This window comes from Hippopotamus amphibius, chromosome 3 (assembly GCF_030028045.1).
Source record: "Hippopotamus amphibius kiboko isolate mHipAmp2 chromosome 3, mHipAmp2.hap2, whole genome shotgun sequence".
Classification (NCBI taxonomy): Eukaryota; Metazoa; Chordata; class Mammalia; order Artiodactyla; family Hippopotamidae; genus Hippopotamus; species Hippopotamus amphibius.
In genome coordinates, this window is record NC_080188.1 from 17,819,631 (window position 1) to 17,845,379 (window position 25,749).

The following is a 25,749-nucleotide window of genomic DNA, read 5'->3' on the forward strand; positions in this document are numbered from 1 at the left end:
TTCTCAACCTTGGTGCTACTGACATTTTGCGCCAGATAATTCCTTGTGGTGGAGACTGTCCTGTGCATTGTAGGATGCGCAGCAGCATCCCTGGCCTCTACCATCTAGGTTCCAGTAGCATCACTCACCCTCCATTTGTAACAACCAACAGTGTCTCCAGACATTGCCAGATATCCTCTGGGTGGGGGGTGGGGGTGGGGGCAGAATTGCCTCTCTTTGGGGATCATTGTCTAAAGCAAGCGCAAGTTTCTTTTCCCTACCAGTTCCATAGAACGCTAAGCCTAGCAGTCCTTGGTCTGCAGTGGGTTATGTGCCCAACCCTGAGCTAAGTACGTGGTGGGGTGGAGTGATTAATAGATGTGCTGGTTGGCTTCGTCCAGGGTTGCCAGTCCACTCATGAACTGTGGGTTAGATGGGCCTGTGTGTCCCACCTACGCACTGGAATGGGTGTGGGGTGAGGTACTAATTATTATTAGAGGCAAGGGGGATGGAGTCCATGTAAGAACAAACTCCCAAACCAAAGCAAAGACCGTGTGGGCCGCCCCAGGGACTGGGAGGTCTTTTTGAGCTGAGAGTGAAGTCTTGACGTGGTAGGAAGAGGGTGTGTCTAGCGTCAGGCTGGTGCTGTCCTGGCTCCTCTGCTTATTCGCTGAGTACCTTTGGGCTAGTTTTTATCCACCTTCTCAATCACATTATTATCATGCCTGTGAAGAAAAAAATTTTTGGGGGGTAAAAATTTCATTTAAGTGTAACATAGAATTATACGTAAATCATATACTCAGTGACTTTACAGTTTGAGTAATCTTGTATTACTAGCAACCAGATCAGTAAATGGTCCAGGAGGCCCCCCACAGGCCCACTCCCAGTCCCGCCTCCCCATAGATGATCCCTGTCCTTCCTCCTCCTGTCAGAGCTTAGTTTTTTCCTGTTTTTGAAATTTGGCAAAAATGGGATTATACCATGTGATTCTTTTATACCTGTTGCTTTTACTCAGCTGGTGTTTGTATTTACCCACGTTGTTGTGTATAGAGCAGCTTGTTCACTCTCATTCTACAGGCCCCTAGCGTTTTTAGCTGCTCTGAGATTCTCAAAGACTTTTGAGGAATAAAGGAGAACAGGTGAAAAGCACTCAGGTGTCTGTCACCTAATAGAAGGTCCATATTCTTTCCTCTGAGGTTATTGATTTGGACATGAAAAGATGACACATGGGCACTGATTAGCTTGAAAATCGATTTTAATGAGTTTAATATGTTTGGTCCTGGATGATTATAGGTAGAAGCAAAACAGTATTGGTGTTCAGTGCTCTAGCTGGATTCACTGTTTTGTTTATAAATGTACACTATGTGACCAAATACTCCTTTATTGAAGCTCTTTCCTCAGTGATCAAATTTCAAAAGGGCATCATTTATAGAAACTGATTATGGTGTGTGTCCTGGAGAAGAATCCGGTGCTTTCTTTAATGGCTTCTTGTAGCACATTTATACATTTAGTTCCCCTGCCTTGTAGGAAAGGAACCCCAGTGTCCCTTTTCAAAGATTATGTAACATACATAACTAATACTGGGTGATTGCCATGGTTATCTGCTAGTTCATTATATTTGTGAATGTTTATTAATCTTGGAGAGATTATTTTGAAGTAAACTTTAATCAAAATTATAGTTTTTCTCATAAGGCATTTGCTCTTATGTATTTAATAATCTGAGACCTCTGAAATACAGTAAACTTACTTGCAAATCAAATTTGCCCTTAAATGGTATAAATAGCTTGTCAGCATCTGTGTGGCGAGTCTTGTGTTTGTCTTCGCTAGTCTGTTCATCTCTGCTGTAAGCAGGGTCTGGATCTGTGCAGTTGGGCTGCTTTATTGCAGTTCACAGCTTGGGCGGGTCTTCCTAACCCATGCATTTGGGGTGTGATGGTGTAGTGGGTAGGGCGAGGAGTGCATTCCTTACCTCAGGGTGTGACAGGACAGCTGTTGAGTCTGGGATTCTGCCTCTGAGAGCTGTCAGGTGCGTCTGAAAACTGCAGATGCCAGGGTCCCACCTCCACAGGTTGTTTCATCTAAACTGATGAAAACTAGTCATTCGTTTTAAAAAGTATTGGCGATTCTAATGTGCAGTCACATTAGAGTTGCGAATCAGTGCATTAAATGAAGAGGGTTGGACTTTGAGGTCTCCTGTTCCCAGGTTGAACATCCAGTGATTTCTGTCAGTGTTTATGCTGACCATTCAAAACGGCTTGGCTTTTAAAAACTGTTTTAGAAAACTCACAAAACAATTTCATAATCTTACAGCGGTGTCTTCTCCCACTCTTCCTTTCTTCTCTCACCTTCTTTTGTTAGCTCGTGCAGCTGTTAAATCACTTCTTAAGTTGGATTTTAGTCTCATTCATTTAAGTGTTTGTAGAAAAGTGCTGGTTTAGCCAGAAGGTTGTAGTGAACCTATCAAACGATTATTTTGGAATATGACGCTGGATTTTGTGTTTGCATCACATTTTTCCATGGGGTTTAAAAACTACTAAGGAAAGAGTTTATCCAATTTGCCACGTCAAAACTAGGGGGGCTGAATACTACTACTTCTGTTTCACCCAGAGGATAGAAAAGATAAGGCGGTCATGACTGAGGCCCTGTGTTAGGGGCCAGCGGTCATCAGCGTTTCTAACACGCCTGGCACTTCCCTAGCCAGCTCATAGCACATCTCATCTCTTTTTAGGGAAGTTGTCACTCATTCGTCTGACCTTTGGCTAATTGTAAGCGCACAGCAGGAGTGGAGGTGTTGGTTCCCTGTGAGGAGCCACTGCAGACCTCTCCTGGGGACCAGCCTTCTCCAGCACACACTGGAAATCACGCATTCAGACATGTCCCCTCCTCCCTGCACTGTGAACCTCTCCAAAGGCCAGGCGGGATCGCGCCACACTTGCTGTATGAGGTGTATTCACATCTATATTTTGAAGCTCGTCTTGACAGGCTGAACCGTTGGGAAATATGAATGCTGACACACGTTTTATCTAGAGAGCGTCAGACAGCTCTCTTATTCTCGTTAAATAATTTGAGTATTGAGCCACTAGTAAGAAGGTATTAAGTGTTTCGTAAGAAATTCAAGGCATGTAAGATGGACTGAGGAGACACGGTTTAATTTTGTTTTCTTCCCCTATTTACCTTGCTTATGACCAACAAATACAAATAACCACTCATTATCAACAAAAACCAAAACCCGTTCCTTCTGGAAAATAATTGTGTGGAATGATCAATTTTCTGTTTGAAGTGCTTGTTTTAACTCCTCGCATTGAGGGAACATTTAATACAATGGACAAAAACACAGTGTGGCCTGCCATGTTTTTGCAGTTTTGGAATGCTTTAATCTTCAATAACAGGAAGAAATGCTAGAATTTTAAATACAAATATGGGCTGCTTTAGATTCATTTAATATTTTATTTGTTACTAGTTGGCAGAAAAACAAAAGCATAAACATGCAGTAAAATGGCTTTTCATTCTAAATACTGTTTCAGCATCTCTTTCCTAAGTCCTTGTGAATAAAATTACACTTGCAGTGTGTTTATAATCCTTTAAAATCCTCAAATCCTTAAAAAGAAACTTGACCCAAAGATTTAAATAAGGATGTTATTTATAGAAATGAATATTTCTAATTCTCTTAGAGTATCATTTTCTGACTACTTATAAAACAATATTAACTCAAACCTGTTACAGAACTTCATACTATACTGTGCATTTGTTAGTATGTGAATTCAAAAGAAACTTGTTTTGACTGTGAAATAAATGCAGACTTAACTTTAAAACTGACCTTTACCATGAACTCAGATAGGCTTACAGAAGAGCAGTTGAGTAAATTTTTATATGTCTGAAAGAGGGCCTGTTTCTTCATTATTGGTGATTCATTTCAGTTTACATTTTTTATTGTGATTCCTGTTATTAAAAGAAAGAAAACCAAATTTCAAACCCTTGCTGAATTTATCTCAGCAAAATGCTTGTCAGATTCTTGTTTTTGCTGCAGTTAGTTTTTTTTTAGAACTTTTATTGAGATGTAATTGACATACAATAAACTGCATATTTTTAATGTGTACAATTTGATTTTTTTTTTCTTATTAGTAATGTATATATGGCAATCCCAATCTCCCAATTCATCCCCCTGCCCCCCCTCCCTACTTGGTATCCATATGTTTTTTCTCTACATCTGTATCTCTGTTTCTGCCTTGCAAACCAGTTGATCTGTACCATTTTTCTAGATTCTACATATATGTGTTACTATATGATACTTGTTTTTCTATTTCTAACTCACTTCACTCTATGACAGTCTCTAGGTCCATCCATGTCTCTACAAATGTCCCAATTTCATTCCTTTTTACGGCTGAGTAATATTCCATTGTATATATGTACCACATCTTCTTTATCCATTCATCTGTTGATGGACATTTAGGTTGCTTCCATGACCTGGCTATTATTGTAAATAGTACTGCAGTGAACATTTGGGTGCATGTGTCTTTTTGAATTATGGTTTTCTCTGGGTATATGCCCAGGAGTGGGATTGCTGGGTCATATGGTAATTCTATTTTTAGTTTTTTAAGGAACCTCCATACTGTTCTCCGTAGTGGCTATATCAATTTACTTTCCCACTGACAGTGCAGGAGGGTTCCTTTTCTCCACACCCTCTCCAGCATGTACTGTTTGTAGATTTTCTGATGATGCCTATTCTAACCGGTGTGAGGTGATACCTCATTGTAGTTTTGACTTGCATTTCTCTAATAATTAGTGATGTTGAGCAGCTTTTCATGTGCCTCTTGACCATCCGTATGTCTTCTTTGGAGAAGTGCCTGTTTAGGTCTTCTGCCCATTTTCTGATTGGGTTGTTTGTTTTTTTGATATGGAGCTGCATGAACTGTTTATGTATTTTGGAGATTAATCCTTTGTCTATTGATTTGTTTGCGGATATTTTCTACCATTCTGAGGGTTGTCTTTTTGTCTTGTTTATAGTTTCCTTTGCTGTGCAAAAGCTTTTAAATTTCATTAGGTCCCACTTATTTACTTTTGTTTTTATTTCCATTACTCTAGGAGGTGGGTCAAAAAAGATCCTGCTGTGATTTATGTCCAAGAGTGTTCTTACTGTGTTTTCCTCTAAGAGTTTTATGCTGCAGTTAGTTTTGATTTACTTTATCTACTCATCTGCGATTAGAAATGACGTAGATATTATTGCTGTGACTAAAATAAAAAAAGACTTTTGTTAAAAGTACCCAGATCATAATCAGTGGGAATAAACTCCACTGACCTCAGCGTATTTGCCCTAAAAGGGTCTGTATATTTGCAGTAAATATTGTAACTTGAAGTATGCGTTCTCACAGGCTAAAGTTTCACCTTGAGACATTTTTCAGTTGCTTGCTTATTTTGGAGGGTCAGTGTGGGCATCCTCCCTTTACTTACTTACTTACTTACTTATTTATTTACTTATTTTTCTTGGTTGCTGTGCGGGCTTTCTCTAGTTGCGGCAAGCAGAGGCTACTCTTCGTTGCAGTGTGTGGGCTTCTCAGTGTGGTGGCTTCTCTTGTTGCAGAGCACAGGCTCAGTAGTTGTGGCACACAGGCTTAGTTGCTCCATGGCATGTGGGATCTTCTTGGACCAGGGATCGAAGCTGTGTCCCCTGCATTGGCAGGTGGATTCTTAACCACTGCACCACCAGGGAAGCCCCCCACTTTATTTTGCATATGTCTGTCTGTAAGCTGCCAACTCCTGCAGACCTGTCTCAGCTCTTCATTTATTTTCAGTCCCCTCCTGTCCCTTTCTTGAAGAAGGAGTGCTTGCTTCCTTTGCCATCTCTGGCATCATCCTTGCCTGCCTGCCCTCCTGCTTCTCTGCCTGTCATTCCTCAGTTTCTTTATACCTGAAATGTTGGTGTATCTTAAACATGCCATCTTTGCCCTCTTCCTTTGCTTTCCCTTTTTCTGTTCCGAAGGCGTCACCCACCTCCCCTGTGTATATGGGCTGTTGATGTCCAGACTAGGTCTCCTCTCTTGGACTCCAGGCTGGCTTGTCCAGCTGCCCACTAGATGCCTTTACTTTGAAGTCCTTCTGGTCGTACTCAACACGGACAGGAGCAGAGCTCACTGTAATCTCTCCTCAAGCCTGCTCCTTCTGTATTCCCTACTGAAGAAGTCTAAGCCAGAGCCCTGTGAGTCCTGTGCAGTCTTCCATGCCCTCATCGCCCGCATCCAGGTAACCACCAAGTCTTGTGGGTCTGTCTTCCAGAATCTTTCACGCAGCCTTTCTCTCCATCTTCATTGCTTGCTGTTTAGTTCAGGTTCCCTGCAAACCTCACCTCATTTACTGTAAAGGGTTCTAAGAAATCTCCCTCCAGGCCTTGCTCCCTTCCCAGGCAGGGCTACTTTGTGTTCATCTCACACTTCGGGAATCCTGCCTCCTGGCATCTAGTGATACCAGAGACAACATTTGGAAATAAAATGAAGTAAATGATCCAGTTCCCTTATGTAACAAGCAACAGCGAAGGTGAGGTGAGTCTAGCACAGAGTTATAAAGAATAGAGAATTCAGGATTTCAGCACAAGTGGACGATATGCCTTCATTTTTCTTTTTAAAAGAATTTTTATATAATTTTTAAAAGTTACTTTCCACTAACAGTTATTACAAACTATTGGCTATGCTCCCCGTGTTTTACAATACATCCTTGAGCCTGTCTTACCCTCAGTAGTTTGTACCTCCTGCTCCCCTTATGTTGCTTCTCTCCCCACTGGTAACCACTAGTTTGTTCTCTATATCTGTGAGTCTGCTTCTTTTTTGTTATATATTCACTAGTTTGTTGTATTTTTTAGACTCTACATATAAGAGATATCATACACATGTAAGTGATTTCTCTGACTTATTTCACTTAGCATAATGCCCTCCAAGTCCATCTACGAGGGTGAGTCAAAAATTATCTGCACTCTGGCTGTAGAATTTAATTTTTAGAAAAGACAAATACATCATTTTTTGACAAAATCTTCTTGCTTTTCAGTACACTTTCCCATCTGTCAACAAGCTCTTGTATTCCCTCATTAAAAAATGTTTTAGGCTGAGCTGCGAACCATGAATGTACTGCTCTCTTCACTTCTTCATCCGAAGTGAATCTTCATCCTCTTAGGGCTGCTTTCAGGGGACCAAACAGGGAGGATGTTTTAACACCTCAGAAGGAAGTTTTTGCAGAGTGTTGACAGTGTGGGCAGAAGTGTGTGGACGTGCACACCCTCAGACCATAGAAAACATCACTGCACGCTGCTCTTCTTTCATCCAAATCACAAGTGGGGCATCCATTTTTCCTTGCACCGAAGTTATAAATGAATTGATGTAACACGTTCATACCTGCACAGCAGTGACTGGGGAGACAACAACCTTGAACGGAAAGCGCTGATAAGGCAGTGCAGCCAACAGAAATTTTAATATAACTGGAGTGTGGATAATTTTTGACTCACCCTCGTATGTTGCTGCAAAAGGTAAACTTTCATTCTTTTTTATGGCTGAGTAGAATTCCATTGTGTGTATGTATGTGTGTGTGTGTATACATATATATATATATCACATCTTCTTTATCCATTCATGTATTGATGGACACTTAGGTTGTTTCCATGTCTTGGCAATTGTAGATACTGCTGCTATGAACATTGGGGTGCATGTATCTTTTCAAATTAGTTTATGTTTTTCCTAGATATATACCCAGGAGTGGAATTGCTGGGTCCATGGTAGTTCCATTTTTAGTTTTTTGAGACATCTCTATACTGTTTTCCACAGTGGCTCCACGAATTTACACTCCCACCAACAGTGTACGAGGGTTCCCTTTTCTCCACACCCTTGCCAGCATTTGTTATTTGTGTTCTTTTTGATGATAGCCATCCTGATAGGCGTGATATCATTGTGGTTTTGAGTTTTTTTAGACTCAGGCATTTCCCTGATGATTAGCAATGTTGAGCATTTTTTCATGTGCCTGTTGGCCATCTGCGTTTCTTCTTTGGAAAAATTTCTATTCTGCCCATGTTTTAAATTGGGTTGTTTGTTTTCTTGATGTTAAGTTGTATGAGCTGTTTATACATGTTGGATATTAATCCCTTATCATTCATATCATTTGGAAATATTTTTTCCCTTTTAGTAGACTGTTTTGTCAGTGGTGTCCTTTGTTGTGCAAAAGCTTTTAAGTTTAATTAGGTCCCATTTGTTTGTCTTCAATTTTATTCCCTTTAGGAGATGGATCCAAAAAAAATATTGCTTTGATTTACGTCAAAGAGTGTTCTGCCTGTGTTTTCCTCTGGGATTTTTTTCCCCCTCCTCTGGGATTTTTATAGTATCCATTCTTACATTTAGGTCTTTAAGCCATTCTGAGTTTATTTTTGTATATGGTGTTAGAGAATGTTCTAATTTCATTCTTTTACATGTAGTTGTCCAGTTTTCCCAGTACCACTTACTGAAGAGGCTCTCTTTTCTCTGTTGTATATTCTTGCTTCCTTTGTCATAGATATCATAGATTAAATGGCCATAAGTGTATGGGTTTATTTCTGAGCTTTCTATCCTGTTCTGTTGATCTGTATCTCTGTTTTTGTGCCAATACCATACTGTTTTGATTATGTAGCTTTGTAATATAATCTGAAGTCAGGGAGTGTGCTTCCTCCAGCTCTGTTCTTCTTAAGATTGTTTGGCTATCTGGGGTCTTTTGTGTTTCCATATACATTTTAAAATTATGATTCTCGTTTTGTGAAAAATGCCATAGGTAGTTTGATAGGGATTTCATTGAATCTGTAGATTGCCTTGGGTAGTATAGTCCTTTTGATAATATTGATTATTCCAATCTAAGAACATGGTATATCTTTCCATCTGTCTGCATTGTCTTCAGTTTCTTTCATTAGCATCTTATAGTTTTTTGGAGTACAGGTCTTTTGCCTCCTTAGGTATGTTTATTCCTAGGTATTCTTTATGATACAATAGTAAATGGGATTGTTTCCTTAATTTCTGTTTCTGATATTTCATTGTTAGTGTATAGAAATGCAACAGATTTCTGTGTATTAATTTTGTAGCCTGAAACTTTACCGAATTCATTGATGAGCTCTAGTAGTTTTCTGGTAGCATCTTTAGGATTTTCTGTGTATAGTATCATGTCATCTGCAAACAGTGACAGTTTTACTTCTTCCTTTCCAATTTGGATTCCTTTATTTCTTTTTCTTTGATTGCTTTGGCTAGGACTTCCAAAACTATGTTGAATAAACATGGTGAGGGTGGACATCCTTATCTTGTTCCTGATCTTAGAGGGAATGCTTCCAGCTTTTCACTGTTGAATATGATGTTAGTTGTGGGTTTGTCATATGCCTTCTTTCTTCAAAAGGTCTTTTCTGGTAAAGGGAACTAAACTATCAAAGTTTTACAAACTTAGGCACAGGTGGAGTCCACTTTCTATTTAGTCTTCTAGTTTATACTTGAACGACTTATGGAAATGTTTTAAAAACATTAGATTTTTAACTGTTTACAATTTATTGTTGAAACTGTGTTTGGCAACATGCCTTCAAATATTCTGAAATTGTTACATTCTTGTCAGAATCCCTGAGATTTTTTTAACCCCATTATCTCCTTTATACCCTTATTCACACAGCTCACCAGAGCGGGGAGAGGAAGGCACTGGTCTTTGACTAAAGCATGTCTTTTGAAGATTCTAATTAAAGGATAGGAGAGATTGGTGGCTGGAGAAACAACCACAGCTCAACTCTGACCGAGGATGATGTATTCTTTAGCCTCCTCTGACCCTGTGAAGTGAGGGAACAAGCAGGTTCTCCACATTGTGTCTTACTTGTGTTTGTATCTTTTATTACTGAGTCACCATAAATTCATGTGACTTCACACATTTTCTCTCCCCTTTGATATGTAATGAAAGACACCATTACTCACTTCAGATACAGTGGAAGACCCAGCATAAAGAAATGTCAGTTATTGTAAAAAAAAGCCTCAAAAGACTTTGAATTTTCTGTTCAGGGTGGGGTTGATAATTAGGAAGATTCAGGTGACTCCTGATAAAATTATTTTACCCACTTGCTTAGAAAAGCAGCAAGGTTTTTACTTGCATAAATTGTTTTTCTTTTTTTGAAAAAGTCATTATTCTTTATCCTCACAAAAAGAACTTTTACCTGAAAAATCTTATAAGCATTTTTTTCCCCAGAGAGAAAAACTGAGGCTGTTTTGCCGAGGTCCTGTAGTGACTGGTTGGCAGAGGTGTGGATGAAATGTAAACTTTCTACTTCTTTCTTCTCTCTGTTCTGTCTTCTATATTGATGAACAATGTTTTGGCCCCCGCAGGATGTATAATTATTTGTCAGTAGAGGAATGAGCCACAGCCCAAGCAAATACTCGGTGTACATCGGTGCTTGACGTTGAAATTCTGGCTTCCTTAGTGTCATTTAAGTCTTATGCTTCAGGAATTAATTTTTTAAAATATAAAATGCCTGAAGATATTTTGACTTTTTGTATGATAAAATACCTTGAAAGGATATATCTTAATCTTTATGGCAGAGATTGTCTTTAAGGTGTGCTTGATATGAAATCCAAAGAGAAAAGTCTTTTGAGTCGTTGGGTCTTTGGGGATTATGTTATGAGCACAGAATAGAAGCTTGCTTTGTGGGATCCACTAAAACCACATGCCTTTGCTGTATGTATTGATCTTTGACCTGAATTGAAAGGGGGTTTGGTTTTCTTTTCCCTCTATAATGTTGTTAAAAAGACACTGGGCCTATGGGTATTGAGTCTTAAATTGGATTTTCTCACAAAGAGAAAAGGAAAAAATGGCTTTGGGTGTTAGGTCATGACAGAAACTCGGCCCTTCCTTATGAGAATTGCATTCGTGCCTGTCTTGTGTGAGTGCTGAGGCCGTACGTCATGCAGATGGTTGCCTAGATGCTTATTAATTTACGCGGTTGCGGACCCGTCTCTGTCTGCGGCTTCTTTGAAGGATCTTGTCAGAAGCTGATGATGAGAGGCTGTAGCAGTAGGGCCGACAGTAGCACACGAGACCCTTTCGTCCATTCTCTTGATCATGACCTTACATTAGGAACCACAGGCTTGAGAAGCTTGGTGGAAAGAAGCCCCCGTGTGTTGCTGTGATAATGATACTGTCACGGGTTGTTTATTACTCGATTAAAACCTCCTAGCTGCTTAGTCAATACTGTTCAACTATCAGGGAATATAAGACTGAGGAATAAATTGTCAGTTGTCGTCAGATCAAGTAGTGATGTCGTGATTAGAAGAAAAGTTGCAAAAGATAATTTCAGTCTTGTTATCCTCGTCCCATCATTTATTTTGGAAGACTTGATGCACTGCCAGGAGGCACTGCTGTGAAATCTAGAGTAACTGCATGGTGTTTTGGTGACGGACCTCTCCGGGGGTGACAGCTTCCCGGAGAAGACCTTTGGCTTTGGAGAGAGGGGACCAGCGTGGATTTGACTTGCCACGTGTGGCTGTGTGCCTGTGAGCGCCTTCCTTAAGCTTGTGGGGTGTTGGGCATGTGAGTCCTCTAGCATAGGCCTAGTGTGTAAGAGGTGGTTAAGAAATACTGTACCCGTCTTGTCTCTGTGAAAGTTGTGCCTTTCCCTCTCCTGGTTCCAGGTTCCCTGTGGGATGCTCCTTCAGGCCCGTGCGATGGGATATGCTGTGTGCGGACGGAGAGAGCGCCCATGGCATTGGCTCCTGTGGCTGCGGGCCCTGCGCGCGCCAACCGCTGCGGGTTCCAAATAACACTCCTTCCTTGCCCGGCAGGTGCCTGAGATCATCAGCTCCATCCGGCAGGCCGGGAAGATCGCCCGCCAGGAGGAGCTCCGCTGCCCGTCCGAGTTCGATGACACGTTCGCCAAGAAGTTCGAGGTGCTGTTCTGCGGTCGCGTGGCCGTGGCGCACAGGAAGGCCCCGCCCGCCCTGATCGACGAGTGCATCGAGGGCTTCAGCCACGTGAGCGGCGGCTTCTGCTCGGATCAGCTCGGGTCTGCGCCGCCGCCGGCACCGGGGGACGCGGAGCGGGGCCCGCGGCCCATGCGCAAGTCCTTCTCCCAGCCCGGGCTGCGCTCCATGGCCTTCCGGAAGGAGTTTCAGGACGCAGGCCTGCGCAGCAGTAGTTTTTTCAGCTCTTTCGAGGAAAACGACATCGAGAACCACCTGATTAGTGGACACAATATTGTGCAGCCGACGGATATTGAGGAAAATCGAACTATGCTTTTCACGGTAAAATATCATCAAGCCTCGTGCACATCCCCAGTCTGAGCTCTGTGTTCAAAAGAATATCTGCTTTATGGAGTGAAGATTCTTTGTGAATTGCTGTTGGATTTATGTGTGAATCCATGTTTTTATACTGAATAACGCTTTTCTCGGGATAAAATCCTTATTTAGGCCCCGTTAGCCTTAGGAATCACGGGGCGGGGGGGGGGGGGGGGGGTGTAACATAAAGAGAATCTATCTTATATCCTCTGTGATTTTTCTCCCCCCCCTTCATGGTTGTGAGGACACCTTTTCAATGTGGAAAGAACAGTTAATATGTGTAAAAAAGGCCCCCAAAGGAGATTTTAAAAATAGATGTTGATTTCAAGTAATGTATTTCAACAAAATCTTTTCGGAAAATACCCCTTCTTTACTGTTTTTACTAATTTGTAAAATGCGTGCCCTTTGTTATCTGGATAATTAGATTTGGGGATAACATGATATTTGAAATTGATCCCAAACCAAAATGTTAGTTTAGCCAACTGCTTACTCACTTTTTTCTAGAAACGGTTGGGTAAACTGACAGGCAAATGCCAGAAAAGTCATGGGCAGGGAAGCTGTCCCTGGCAGTCACTGCTCCTGGGTTCCATGATGATCTAAGCTCTTCTGGGCAGGCTGCCCTCCCTGGGAGTCCTCTGGGTGGGACCTGATGGGACTCAGCTGGTCCAGTAGCAAGCTGGCCTCTGACAATATAGGGAGCGGATTGTTCCTCGGCCTCCTCTGTCTCTTCTTTGGCCTAAGGCTGACTGACATTCTAGAGAGAGCAGAGTGAGCTTAAGTGTAATGTCTTGTGTCTGTGCCCAACTCAAGGCAGTGGATGGCCCAGGGGTGAGGAAGCTGGCTGTATGGATGTACGCAGATTCACAATCAAGATGGGGTGTCAGAAGGCTGATTTCTTCCTCTTTTCATGGTTGATTTAGTATACTGAAAAGAGTGCTAATGCTGGCAGACTGGTGCTGTAATGTGTGATCTATATTAAAGCAAACAAACAAAAAACCTCTTAGTGTCATTGGGAAAGCTGCTCAGTCCATTTATTTTCAGGTACTTGTAGTGTGACTGCCGTTACCGGGGCCTTTGCAATATGCTAGAAATACAACAGTGAACAAGACAGGCATGATCTCTCTCCACGTGGAGTTTAGATTCCAGTGAGACTGACAACTGATTGTACAAGTAATTGTCTCACTAAAATTGTGATAAATGCTGCAGAGGAGAAGTAAAGGATGCTATGAGGGCATCTAGGGAATCAGGGAAGGCTTCCTTGAGGAAGTGATTTTCACCGAGCAGAGGTTTCATTGTGGCCCGCGAGAAGAGAATCCTGGGTTCAGGAAGCAGCAGGTGAGGGAGGGATGCTACACAGCTAGCAGTGTGGTTATGGCAACACAGTCCTCGGCTGCAAAGGAGCTCTGTTACACTGACCCAGGTCTGTGAGACAGTGCTGATTTGTGCTGACGCTCTGGCTTTTTTAGAAAGTCAGGTAAGCGGTAGTGAACACCTAACACAATATGCATTCAACAAACGGTAGATTGTTTTAACAATAATTTAAGAAGACTTTTCTAATCATTAGAAAGCGTTCTGGAAATCTTAAAAGAGAAGCTCTTATTTCCTGGGAGGTTCACTTATGTAGAAACCTCTCTTCCTTACAAAGGGGGATTGTGGGGACCTGAGGCTTTGTTGCTAACTTCTGGATATTTGGTCCTTTTATCTCAAGACTGCTGCCTGATGTAGGTGAACACACTGATGGTTGCCTGTGCTTCCCGAAATCTGTAGGAGAGAGTGGGACCTTGAAGTGATTTTCTACATGAGATGGTCAGAATCCTATGGGAGCTTGACCCATTGATTCTTTATTTTTCATAGGTTATGAAATGAGAGACTGTGTGTATAAATCTGAATTCAATGTTCACATAAAGCTAGTTTCTTTTCTTGTTTGTCTTTTAAGATTGGTCAATCTGAAGTTTACCTCATCAGTCCTGACACCAAAAAAATAGCATTGGAGAAAAATTTTAAGGAGATATCGTTTTGCTCTCAGGTAAATGAGATGGGTTATCAGCTCAATTGCCATTTAATTTTTTAATGAATTCTTTTACTGTCTGTTGTTCAATAGAAGTGGTTAAGGTCACAAGATGTATGCTTTCTATGTACTGAGTTTGTGATCTTGCATTTCCTTTTGCATATTAAGCCAAAATATAAATATAATTTTGAAATTAAGAATTTTGCTTTTAGCAACCATAGCCTGCTGGAGAAAATAGGTCTCCTTTGCTTTTTTTTCAGTCATTGGTAGTAATGTTCCACAGTCATGATTTCCAGGTGTATGTGTGTGTCTGTCTGTTTGCATGTTATATATATACAGTCACACACACAAATATATATTTAAAAATAGATCCTTTTTTTACTTTATAAAAATTCATAACTTTTGGGGTACCAAGATCATTATTTCTTCTTCCTTTAAATATAAATAATGACTACCTTTGAGGATGTTTTCCTCAGAGTATAGTGTGTACTTAAGATCTTTCTTGCAGATCTCCTGGGTGTGTCTCATAGAGAGATTTTGGAGAATCTGTCAGTTATAATGAGCTAGGCCAATTTTACTCAGGATCTTCCTAGCGAATATGAGTTATTGTTTGGCTACTTTTTAAAAGTCTGACTTATTTTCTTATTTCCATTTTCTCACAATTAATAAGATATAATGGAAGTCTCATTGTTTGTTGATTTATAATGCGATCTACACAAGGATTCAACAGGGAATTTTTTTCCCCAAAAGGTGAAAATAAAGAACATTCCTGAGTAAGATCGAATAGGGAACCACTTCTTTCAAATCATATTCCCCTGAGGAGTAGCCTCTAGCCTATGCTTAACTTGCCATTGGAGAGCATGGTTGGAGGTGCCAGGGTATGTCAGTGATTGCCCGTTTATTGGGAAATATTTGACCTGAAAGTGAGATTCTCCATAGACATTTTATCTTGATTTGCTGCTATTTCTATTGGAATGTTAATACTAAATATTTGCTTTTTCATGTGATAGTTTTATTATTTCCTAAAGGGTGCAGTTTACAGGTTTACATGATCACCTGCCCTCCAAGCTGTCAGCACTCATGTCTCTGCCTGCTGGTGCTTCCAGGAGACACTGTATATTAATATTTATGGATGATGTCTTATCTGCATTAAGGTGCCTCTTAGCTGGTACTTTCAAAACAAGTATACATGTTAATATTTATTAAAAAGAGCTCTTAGGGAACTGTGGTAGAACTTTGGCCATAATATCTTATGTGTAAGAGCATCTCTCTTCTTTTGTGTGTATAATTTTTAACTCATTCTTCTTACCAGCTTCCTTCAGTATTTACATGTTTATTTTAGTAGTATATATGTTTTAAATCTTTTCTTTTAACCTTTGTGTTTGCATGTGTTTGTGTGTGTGCATATGTGTTGGTACAGTTGTGTTTCTTCAATAGTCTTTCATCTGCTTATTCCTTAATACCTAAGAAAAGTTCCCATTTTTCTATGTCAGCTTTTTTCTCCTTCCTTTCACTACTAAAATGAGCATTAAAAACTCCAGTTTTCAGGTCCTGCTTCTCTTATTGGGATAACGAGAGTAACATTTTAGTAGAACTTCATATTTGAGAGGTGTCTTTAGATATTTAAAGTATCTGAGAAAATAATACTTTTATAGTGTCCTTTAAAATCGTGCTGTGTGAATCTTCAGTTGCATGTCTGGCAGTGGTGCCTCTTCTGGATGCAACTCACCGTTCCTCGCTCTTGTCCCTGCTTTCAACAGGGTATTAGACATGTGGACCACTTTGGGTTTATCTGCCGGGAGTCTTCGGGAGGTGGAGGCTTTCATTTCGTCTGTTATGTGTTTCAGTGCACAAATGAAGCTCTGGTAAGTGAGAAGCAGCCGTTCTTACCTTCAAGTCTTATTTACAAGGGGTTGCAGCCTCAATGATTTCTTACTTAGCAAAGCCATGAGGCCTCATCGACAGATTATCTGGCTTTAATTATTCTTTCGTGCCTGTTTGATAAGCAGCTGGTACGCTCCCGAGACTGACTTGGGTGTGCATTTTCAGTCTTCATCGTTCCTGGAGGCCTGCTCAACTTTCCCCCTCTGCTCTAGCATTTTCCGACTGTCGTTTTGGACTTTTGATTGGGAGAGTTGGTTTCTTCGTTGAGTGTGTAATTTGCTGACTGCAGTCTCTTCCCTTTGATCAGGTGGATGAGATCATGATGACCCTGAAGCAGGCCTTCACCGTGGCCGCTGTGCAGCAGACAGCGAAGGCGCCAGCTCAGCTGTGCGAGGGCTGCCCCCTGCAGGGCCTGCACAAGCTCTGTGAGCGGATCGAGGGTGAGCCGGGCTGGGCGGGGGGCACTTAGGGTCCTGGGCAAGTTTGTTGGCAGGTTCTGCCCCGCAGAGGCTTGCGTTAGTTATGGGGGTTGTAGGTGGATGTCTTCCGGATGTCAGGTACTACCGTCTCCCCTCGGGGCCCTGAGGGTGGTGGAGGAGTCAGGGAATCAGAGGGTAGAATCAGTTGCATTGTTAACCAAGGTGTTGTGAGTGGTGAGTCACGTCGGCTGCCAGGGAGGGGTCTAGTAGGATGAGACTAAGAGTTTTCACTGTGTGAGTCAGTCACGGGGTCATTGATAACCTCCGCCAGAGCAGTTTTAGTGGCGGGGGTGGCCATCAGGCAGGTTGCAGCTGAGGAGCCTGTGAGAAAAAGCACAGGAAGTGGTGCCGCAATCTCCAGAAATTTGGCTTAGGGAGAAACTGCAGTGCATGTTATGATTTGTGTACTTAAGATGTGCCTGGCACAGTACTAAGTGTTTTCTTTAACATATATTATCCTTCATTTAATCCTCACCACTTTGTGGGAGGAAAAGGGATTATTTGCACCTTTCGGGGATAAGCAAACCTACTTTCTGGGATTTGGCGATGGTCACCATCCTGAGGGGTGTGAAGTCGTATCTGATTTCCCTTCTCAGAGGCAAGTTGACGTCATCTTAAGGTCTTCAAAGGTTCATTTGCTGGCATCCCAGTGCTCTTTAGAATGAATCAAAATGATTAACATTTTCAACTGTGTTTTCCTAGTTGTTACTCTTTGCTGACGTTATACAAAATATATCTGGGAACAAGAAAAGCTGTGCTTTAACAAAAGATCCCATCTGAGAGGATCACTAACCCTTTCCTTAGAGGTTGTCAAGATAAGGTGAACGATGATGGAAATGTCTCTTATGAGCTTATTAAGAAGCCAGCGATGACTTTGGCCTTGAAGATAAAGCAGATCCTGATCTGCAGGAACTGGGAAGTTTCCAGAGTTGCACTTGATCACCCTTTCTTTGGTCTGGCTTAGCTTTCAGAAAGCTATAGTTGAAAAGTTTAATTGTGGTTGGGATTTTGCTGCTGTAGTTTCGGAATTATCGTTTAATTTATCTTTTTACCGGATAAGATCCAAGCAAAGCAGAAAGCTATGCTAATGTAAAAACATCCATTAAATAGCACAATTAGAAGGCTGGTGACGGTTTGTTTTGCCAACATGATGGGAAGCATTTCTAAAGTATAGATGGTACATTATTAGAGCCATCCTTAGTAGGGGAGATGCTGATTATTTTATAAACAGCTTGAGGTTCTTGCTTTTTGCTATATTGCATCCCTAGTAAGTAGAATGGAGTCATTTATTAAAGCTCATTGTATGTTTCCGTTAGAGTAGTTCTAATAGGAAGTTATGGTCTAACCAGGAACTCCATAAACTGTGGAGAAGACCAATGACATGGCCACAAAAAGAAAGACTTAAAGACTGTTTTCTTAATAAACTGATATAGTCAGTATGCTCTGGAATCTGTAAAATAAAATAATTTCACTGTACATATGGGTGTTGTTGGACTCTTACAACATGCAAGAGGTGCAGCTGTGCTGACTCTGTGAACTATATCCAGTCACTAGTATTTATATAGTATTTTGCTTATTTTAAAGTTTAGAAGAGCTTTTTGGGAATTCTTGGGATGAATTATACTTTCACTAAAAAGAAAAAAGTTTTACTGAGGTTTGCTTTTGCTCTCTAAGTAAATTTTCCTTCAGTAAAGCAAAGCCATTCATCAGTGCTCCCTTCTATAAGAGCCTTCTCAACCAGACAGCATGAAGGCGGGCTCAGTTGCTTCACATCTTCCCTATAAAATCTTTTGGCACCACGTGGGGAGTGTCCCCTTCTTGCTGAAACTCCGCCCCCATCCCCCCAGCCAGGAGTGGCTGAAGGTAGTAAGAAGCCCGGTGGAGGGTGCACAGTGGAGAGCAGGTACTGGGGCCGCGAGGACCACTTCTGATTCGAGATGGGGCAGGAAGGACCTAATGAATTGAGGCCTCTTGAAGACAGGATAGAACTGTCTAAGGATCTCTCCGTACCTGCTGAATATGAAGAGTAGTCTGTATTTTTTAATTTCACCTGAGATTGTTAGAAGTATATATAATTAGTCTGACTCTTCTAAGGGTTTTTCTCCACATTGAATGTCTCATCAAACAGTACAGTGTGTCCAAGAGAGGATGCATGCACTATGTCATCGACATTCATATGCAGGGAGGATTTTTATTTAATGATTTAATGATTACAAGTGCTAATTTTACTTGTAAATTTAAACACGGTTTTGATTCAATGTATAAGTAGTTAGTGCAGTAAAGGCATCTCTGTTTCCCTGGCTTGTGTGACCTGACAGCTTGCCAGAGGAGTACCTGAACTGTGTTCTGATGAAATCCGTCTGTCCTTTCTGCACTTTTACTCACTTCCTTTTTTTTTTAATTGAAGCATAGTTGACTTATAATACTGTTAGTTTCAGATGTACAACATAGTGAGTCAATATTTTTTATATATTATGTACCATGCAATATCATTATAACATTATTGACTGTATTCCCAGGGCTGTACGTTACATCCCTGTGACTTATTTATGTTATAACTGGTAGTTTAATCCCCTGGTGCATCCTAATCCTTCACCTATTTCACCCTCCCCTCCCCTCTGGGTCCACTAGTTTGTTCTCTGTAAGTCTGTTTCTGTTTGTTACTTTGTTACATTTGTTTGTTTGTTAGATTCCACATGTACGTGAAAGCATACAGTACTGGTCTTTCTCTGTCTGACTTATTTCACTTAGCAGTTCACTTTGGTACTGAAGCCACTGGCGTCAGGTGACTTGACTGTCTGGGTAAAGGGAGACAGTGGAGTGTTCTAGAGTGGTCTCTGGAGGCAGCAAATGTGGGTCAGATTATAACTCTGTCCCTTACTTAGCTGATGACCTTGGGGAAAACATTTGACTTCACCGTGCCTCAGTTTCTTCATCTGTAGACCTTGGGATTACTAAAAATAGTGCCCACTTCAAGGATTATGTTGAGGATTAGATGAGATTATTTATGTAGTGTTGCATGAAGTGGCACAGCAGTCATTTAAGAAATATTGGCTTTTATTTTTATGGTTGCCTCTTAGGGTTTTCTTGGCCAAAAAAAAAAAAAAAGGTAGTGGAGGGGAGAGGAAGGACTTCTGGAAGCTGCAGTGGTTTGAGTAGGGGCAGTGGCCTCGCCACACAGCCTGGTAGGAGGATGGGCCAGGATGAGGGAGCCAGGAGCACTGGCTCTGGGGCCGGCTTGGCTGCTGATTGGCTTCCTGACCTGTCAGTCGCCTGACTTCTCTGGACCTGAACAAACTCATCTGTAAAACCGAGGCCTGATTTCCAAGTCTCTGTTCTAAATTTCAGAGGTGTCCCCTCTGGCCATCCTAGTTATGTAGATAAATCTGGCTCAGAGCTTTGGCCGAGCCCCAGCCCAGTGGCTCCCCGTCGGGAGGAGAAGACGGGGGTGGCAGGTGGATGGGTCAGGCTGATAAAAGCAATCAGCAGGTTTTTTCCAGCATACGTCAGCAGATCCTTTCATCCCACATCTTCTCACCATGTGTAGCATTTATCTCTGGCACCAAGAAAAGGCAAAACAGGGTCTGAGCTATGTATGTGTGGAGAAGGAACTTTCTGAAATAGCAGATTCCGATGGGCACTAAAATTGCAACTGTATTTAAATGACTTTCCCTCAGAATCCTTTGTTAATGAGGTGGTCTTAAAACTATTGCTAAGCATGTGGTGAAAGGGAAAGTTGTTAGCCACGCTAATCACTTTTATGTGAAAGAGCCTAACCTGTGAGAGAAGAATGTTGGGGCAGTCATTATTTTTCCTTAAGGGAGATTGTCTAGTTTACACATAAATACTCCCGAGAACTCATCAGCTTCTGAGGACAGTGTTCTTGTTGTGTGAGGTGTTTTAACATGGAGTAGCGGCAAACAATCAAAGCGGTTTGGAACCACACAAAGCTGAGGTAGCATCCAATATGGTAGTCTTTGGGAATTATGTGAGCTGTCTGGTTCTCAGTTTGCTTAACTGTAAAATGGGGCTGAGTCCTCTTCATCAGATTGTTCTGCGTATTAAATGAAATGAAACAGGCCTCATGTTTTAAGTCAGCGCCTAGCATGTGAGGGCTCAGTCAAAAAAAGTTGCTTGTGGTCAGGGTCATCATCACCGACACTACTGATTAGAATTTCTGTAAACCTTCAGAAGCCTGAAGAGGGCGGGGAAGCACGTAAGACCAGGAGTGAGCGTGGGGCGTGTTAACTCTGCCTAGTAACTGGGAGCTAGAGTGTTCTCATGTCTCTTTTTTTTCTCTTAATAGGAATGAATTCTTCCAAAACCAAACTAGAACTCCAGAAGCACCTGACAACATTAACTAATCAGGAGCAAGCAACTATTTTTGAGGAGGTTCAGGTACAGTACTGGTTTTTAATTTCCAGATGGGAAAAAAAAAGACAGATTCTCTTGTGCAATGTAATTTATAAAAAATAGCAAAGCAAACCTGTCAGAGCCCCAAGGAAGTGGGCCCGAGTTCCTCTTGGTTTAAGGTTTAACAGCCTCGGGACAGGGGCCAGGTCAGAGCTCCAGGTCAGAACTGCAGATTCGCATCAGGGCTTGGTTTTCATGTGAAAACTACTAAACCAGGGGAGCTATCCCTTACAGAATGAGCGAAAGGAAATGATAAAGTGGAGAGAGTCTCCACTGGGAGACAGGGGACTTGGACTTTGGTCCCTGGGCACTGCTCTCCCTGGGAGACCTCTGTTAGCTCCTTCCTGCTTGGAATTTCAGCCCTAAGTGTGGAAGTCTTAAGGATATAACATTTTGAACATGAAATTGAACATAATTTTTCTTCCTTGCTCTTTTTTTTTTTTTTTGCTTTTGAAAATACATGTAGGTGTTACCTACTATATGGTATATCAAACCTAAACATAAGAACAAAATACAGAAGAAAACCCAAGCTCGTCGGTTTTCTGCATTAAGCCTGGAAGCTCGCTCTTGTCCTTGCATTTAGATGCACGTATCTTGGGGAAACCACACAGGGTGTGCTGGCATGCCTCTGTCTGTTCATTAGGAATCTTTAATGAGCTCATCAAAAATTTCATGTCTGCTTTAGCCGAGGGGCATTTTCTGTGGTTTTTGTGGCATTTTTCTAAGGAGGAGAGTACATCAGAACAAAGCATAAGTCTCTTGTAGGGAGGAGAGTGGCAGGGGTTCTGCACATAGAAAAGTCTTTAAACAAAACAAGAAAGCCAACAAGTCTAGATTGTAGGTTCTCTCTTCCTCTTCACTGAGGGAAAGGCTGCAGACAGGGCCCATGTTAGAGTGAAAAATTAAAGAATTATCTTTCTTTTTAATCACGTTTGAGTTCTCCTTCCCTTGATCTTCTGTAGTAGGATTGACATATGCTTGTAGGAGGAAAGCATAGGAAGAGTTTTTCAATTTCATAAATAGCTTAGAATGCAACTTTTACAATTTCCAATTGCCTTTAAATTTTCTTATTTTCTTCTGAATTGACTTGAGACACACTGCGTTGTTTTTTCTTAAAGGATATTTAGTGTTCTAAGTATACACAGTACTCTCAGACACATTTATTGTGATTTGTACTTGGAATTCATAAATGCATGGACAATTTGCTTAATTGCTAATGCGTTTGTGATGGGAGTCAGGGCTTTTTGCCTCTGATGCTAGCCCACTTTGCTGTTTTAATGCCATCAAGTCACTTTGGGGAATGTCTTTCTAGCAAGCAAAGAAGATGCACATTCCTCCCCTAATGTGAGTTGGTTTTCTTTTTTATTTGGATAGCACTGTGTAGCTTTTCCCCAGGCAGTAGGGTGAACCAGGGTAGGTAATACCCAAAATATTCTTCTGCAGCAATGACTGAGTTCCTGATGGATGTGATTCTGAGATTCTCTTTGATCCGTGCGACTTTGAGACACTCAGTATATTGGCTTGGCCCAAAAGTTCGTTTGAGTTTTTTCATTAAGATCTTATCAGATTTTTCTTAAGATCGTATGGAAAAACCCGAACGAACTTTTGGGCCAACCCAGTGTGATGGCAAAGAGATTTTAAAGAAAATCAGTGACAAAAGTTTGCTTAAAAAAATGGATTCAGGGACTTCCTAGGTGGCGCAGTGGTTAAGAATCCGCCTGCCAATTCAGGGGACACGGGTTCGAGCCCTGCTCTGGGAAGATTCCACATGCCACGGAGCAACGAAGCCCGTGCGCCACAACTGTTGAGCCTGTGCGCCACAACTGTTGAGCCTGTGCTCTAGAGCCCATGAGCCACAACTATTGAGCCCATGTGCTGCAACTATTGAAGCCCACTCGCCTAGGGCCCGTGCTCCACAACAAGAGAAGCCACTACAATGAGGAGCCTGCGCACCACAATGAAGAGTAGCCCCTGCTCGCAGCAACTAGAGAAAGCCCGTGTGCAGCAACAAAGACCCAACACAGCCAATAAATAAATGAAATCAATAAATTAAAAAAAGATGGATTCAGTTAATATCCTGGGATCCCTATGTGGTGTTGTAGTAGGCTCTGTAATTTTTTGATTGGCTTAAAGACCAAAGGGAAATCATATTGTTCATTGGCTCTGAAGAGCCAGCTCGTACGTTGTCCTCCATCATTGTAGGTGTGGCTCTTTTTGAATAAAACAAATTTAACTTGAATTTCTTCTTCTGATTGCTTATTGGCTGTCTTGTTTAATTATTTCCTCAATGACATTCTTGTTTTTTATAAAATATTTTATAAACCAAGTCACTAGTTTCTTTTTAGGTAGTAGTGCCTGCTAATGTGTTTGGAAACCATGCATTTCAAACAGATCATAAGGAAAAGGGTGGCTTTGCAGTGTCATGAGACCGCTTTTGAATAGAATGGCTAATATTTTCCTTTGTACAGTTTTTCCAGGAGAATAATTTGTTTCTTTTTAAAAATTTTTTTTTAATTAATTTATTTATTGGCTGGTTGTTGTGCATGGGTTTTTCTCTAGTTGCAGGGTGTGGGGGCTACTCTTCTTTGCAGTGTGCAGGCTTCTCATTGCGGTGGCTTCTCTTGTTGTGGAGCACGGGCTCTAGGCGAGTGGGCTTCAGTAGTTGCGGCATGCGGGCTTAGTTGCTCCATGATATATGGGATCTTCCTAGATCAGGGATCGAACCCGTGTCCCCTGCATTGGCAGGCGGATTCTCAACCACCGCGCTACCAGGGAAGTCCCCAGAATAATTTGTTTCGGAGGAAGTTCTCCAAGGGCAAATTTTTATAAAACAAATGTAATTACTATTGAAATTAATACTATATGATGACTTGAATAGTTATTAAAAACATACATATTCAGTGTTTTTGTAAATAAATGTTTCATGCAGAGAAGTAAGTGCAACCCAAACAGAACCATAAAGAAAAAGAAATCATTGATTACTGTGCAGATGAGGCTGGAAAATGATCACTGCTTTGAACAAGCCGGCTTTGACTTTGAGCTCTGAGAGGACTTGGTGCCAGATGGGTGTGTGTATCTGCTTACCCTCCTAAGAGGACTCAAGACACTGCAGGGACACTTTTTAATTTAGGACCTTTTGAGATGTATGTTTTTCAAACATGTGTGAGCAGGCGTTTGAGAAGGTGACCTTCCGTGGGGTCTGGCTTTGTCCTGGAACCGCCCCCTGCTGGCCGAGTGTGCCCGGGCCACATTGGTCGAGAGGAAGTGGGGAGAAAATGCTTTCAACTTGAGTTGGGCCAGTAAAGAAAATGTCTCGTAGTCGAATTCTCTTCATCTGAATGAGTGTTTTTCAGGGAATGACTTAATTAATACCCAGTAGGTGAATCAAGTAGATTTATAGCCAATAGATGTTGATAATGGATAACATGACTTTTCACAAGTTAAAGATGAATGGTTGGAAGAACTTTTTTTCACTTTGTACAGAATGCATAGCAACTTAGTTGGATTTTTCCATGGTTTTACAATTTTTTCTTGCAAGATTTCATTATATTTTTTAAAAAAGATGTCAGACTGTAGCGTCCAGGTGAGCATCGCCATTTTCAGTAGACTCCTCAAAAAACCATAGACTTTCTCAGCATTCCAGTGTGTTCATTAGGCAGTGTTGGAAAATGATTTTCAGATTGTTTTTACAACCAAGTTATAGCCGCCCCCCCCCCCCCCCCCCCGCCGCCCTGAGAAATGAGGTTAAGAAACATGTAACAAAATTGGCTTTGTTGCTTTTAACAGGCAATTGTTTTGTATTGTTCTTTTTTAAAAAATGAAATATTAACTATAGAAAAACACAAATCAGTGGTGTATAGTTCAGTGAAATAAAAAAGATTTTGAAGTATGGTTGATTTATAATATATACATTTCAGGTGTACAACCTAGGGATTCACAGTGTTTAAAGGTTATGCTCTGTTTATAGATGTTGTGAAATATTGGCTGTGTTTCAGTGAATTTTTATCAGATGAATACACTGGTACAGCAGCACGAAGGTTAGGAGATGGTGTTTCCAATCCTTCTGAGCCCCCCTTGGCCTTGCCCCCAGGTAACCAGTGTCCTGACGCCTGACGCTGTAGGTTAACTTTGAATAAGCAAGTTACTTTTTGACTGCAAAGGGATATTATCCAACTTGATTCCCCATTGTTTTCCTCAGACCTGTCTCTCTGACTCATGAATGTTTATAAAATTAAATCACCTTTAGGATATAATGATTTGCCCCTTAGGAAGATGGTGAAGTCCCCTGGGAGGCATTCAGGAGATGACACCTTGCTAATGGTTTTCACTCAGGGGAAGAGTAGCCGCTAGTCATGTTTCAGTTATTTTAAGGAAGGGTTTATTTCTTGACCTTTGACAGCACAGACATGGTCTTCTCAGCCTCACTGACTTTCCCCTGTGATGTTTAACGAGCCCGGTGAGGCAGTGTCTGGGCAGCAGCTGTGGTCGTACATTGTGCTCAGGTTAGTCTCATTTTCTGTCCATTCTAGTAGTTTCTTTCATGTGTATGTTGAGGAAAGGAGAATGTATTAATAATGCTCCTCTCTGATTACTGCATTCTTAGCCTTTTTTGATATTTTGAAACAAGTGATTGTGAAGAATTTCTCCAAGGAAAATACAAATTTTCTTGTGAGAGCAGCCCAAAGGTTTAATTGAAGAA

General features: G+C 41.3%; 1 protein-coding gene across 9 annotated transcripts in view; it reads left to right on the top strand.

Annotated features, from left to right (window-relative positions):
- Positions 1–25,749, top strand: part of TBC1D1 (TBC1 domain family member 1) — a 205,698-nt gene that overhangs the window by 95,687 nt on the left and 84,262 nt on the right. For all 9 annotated transcript variants that reach the window (XM_057729957.1, XM_057729960.1, XM_057729959.1 and 6 more), the window contains 5 exons: positions 11,775–12,233; positions 14,203–14,292; positions 16,035–16,139; positions 16,466–16,598; positions 20,944–21,035. In XM_057729957.1, coding sequence (XP_057585940.1) covers positions 11,775–12,233; positions 14,203–14,292; positions 16,035–16,139; positions 16,466–16,598; positions 20,944–21,035 — 879 coding nt within the window. The remainder of the gene's footprint in view (positions 1–11,774; positions 12,234–14,202; positions 14,293–16,034; positions 16,140–16,465; positions 16,599–20,943; positions 21,036–25,749) is intronic.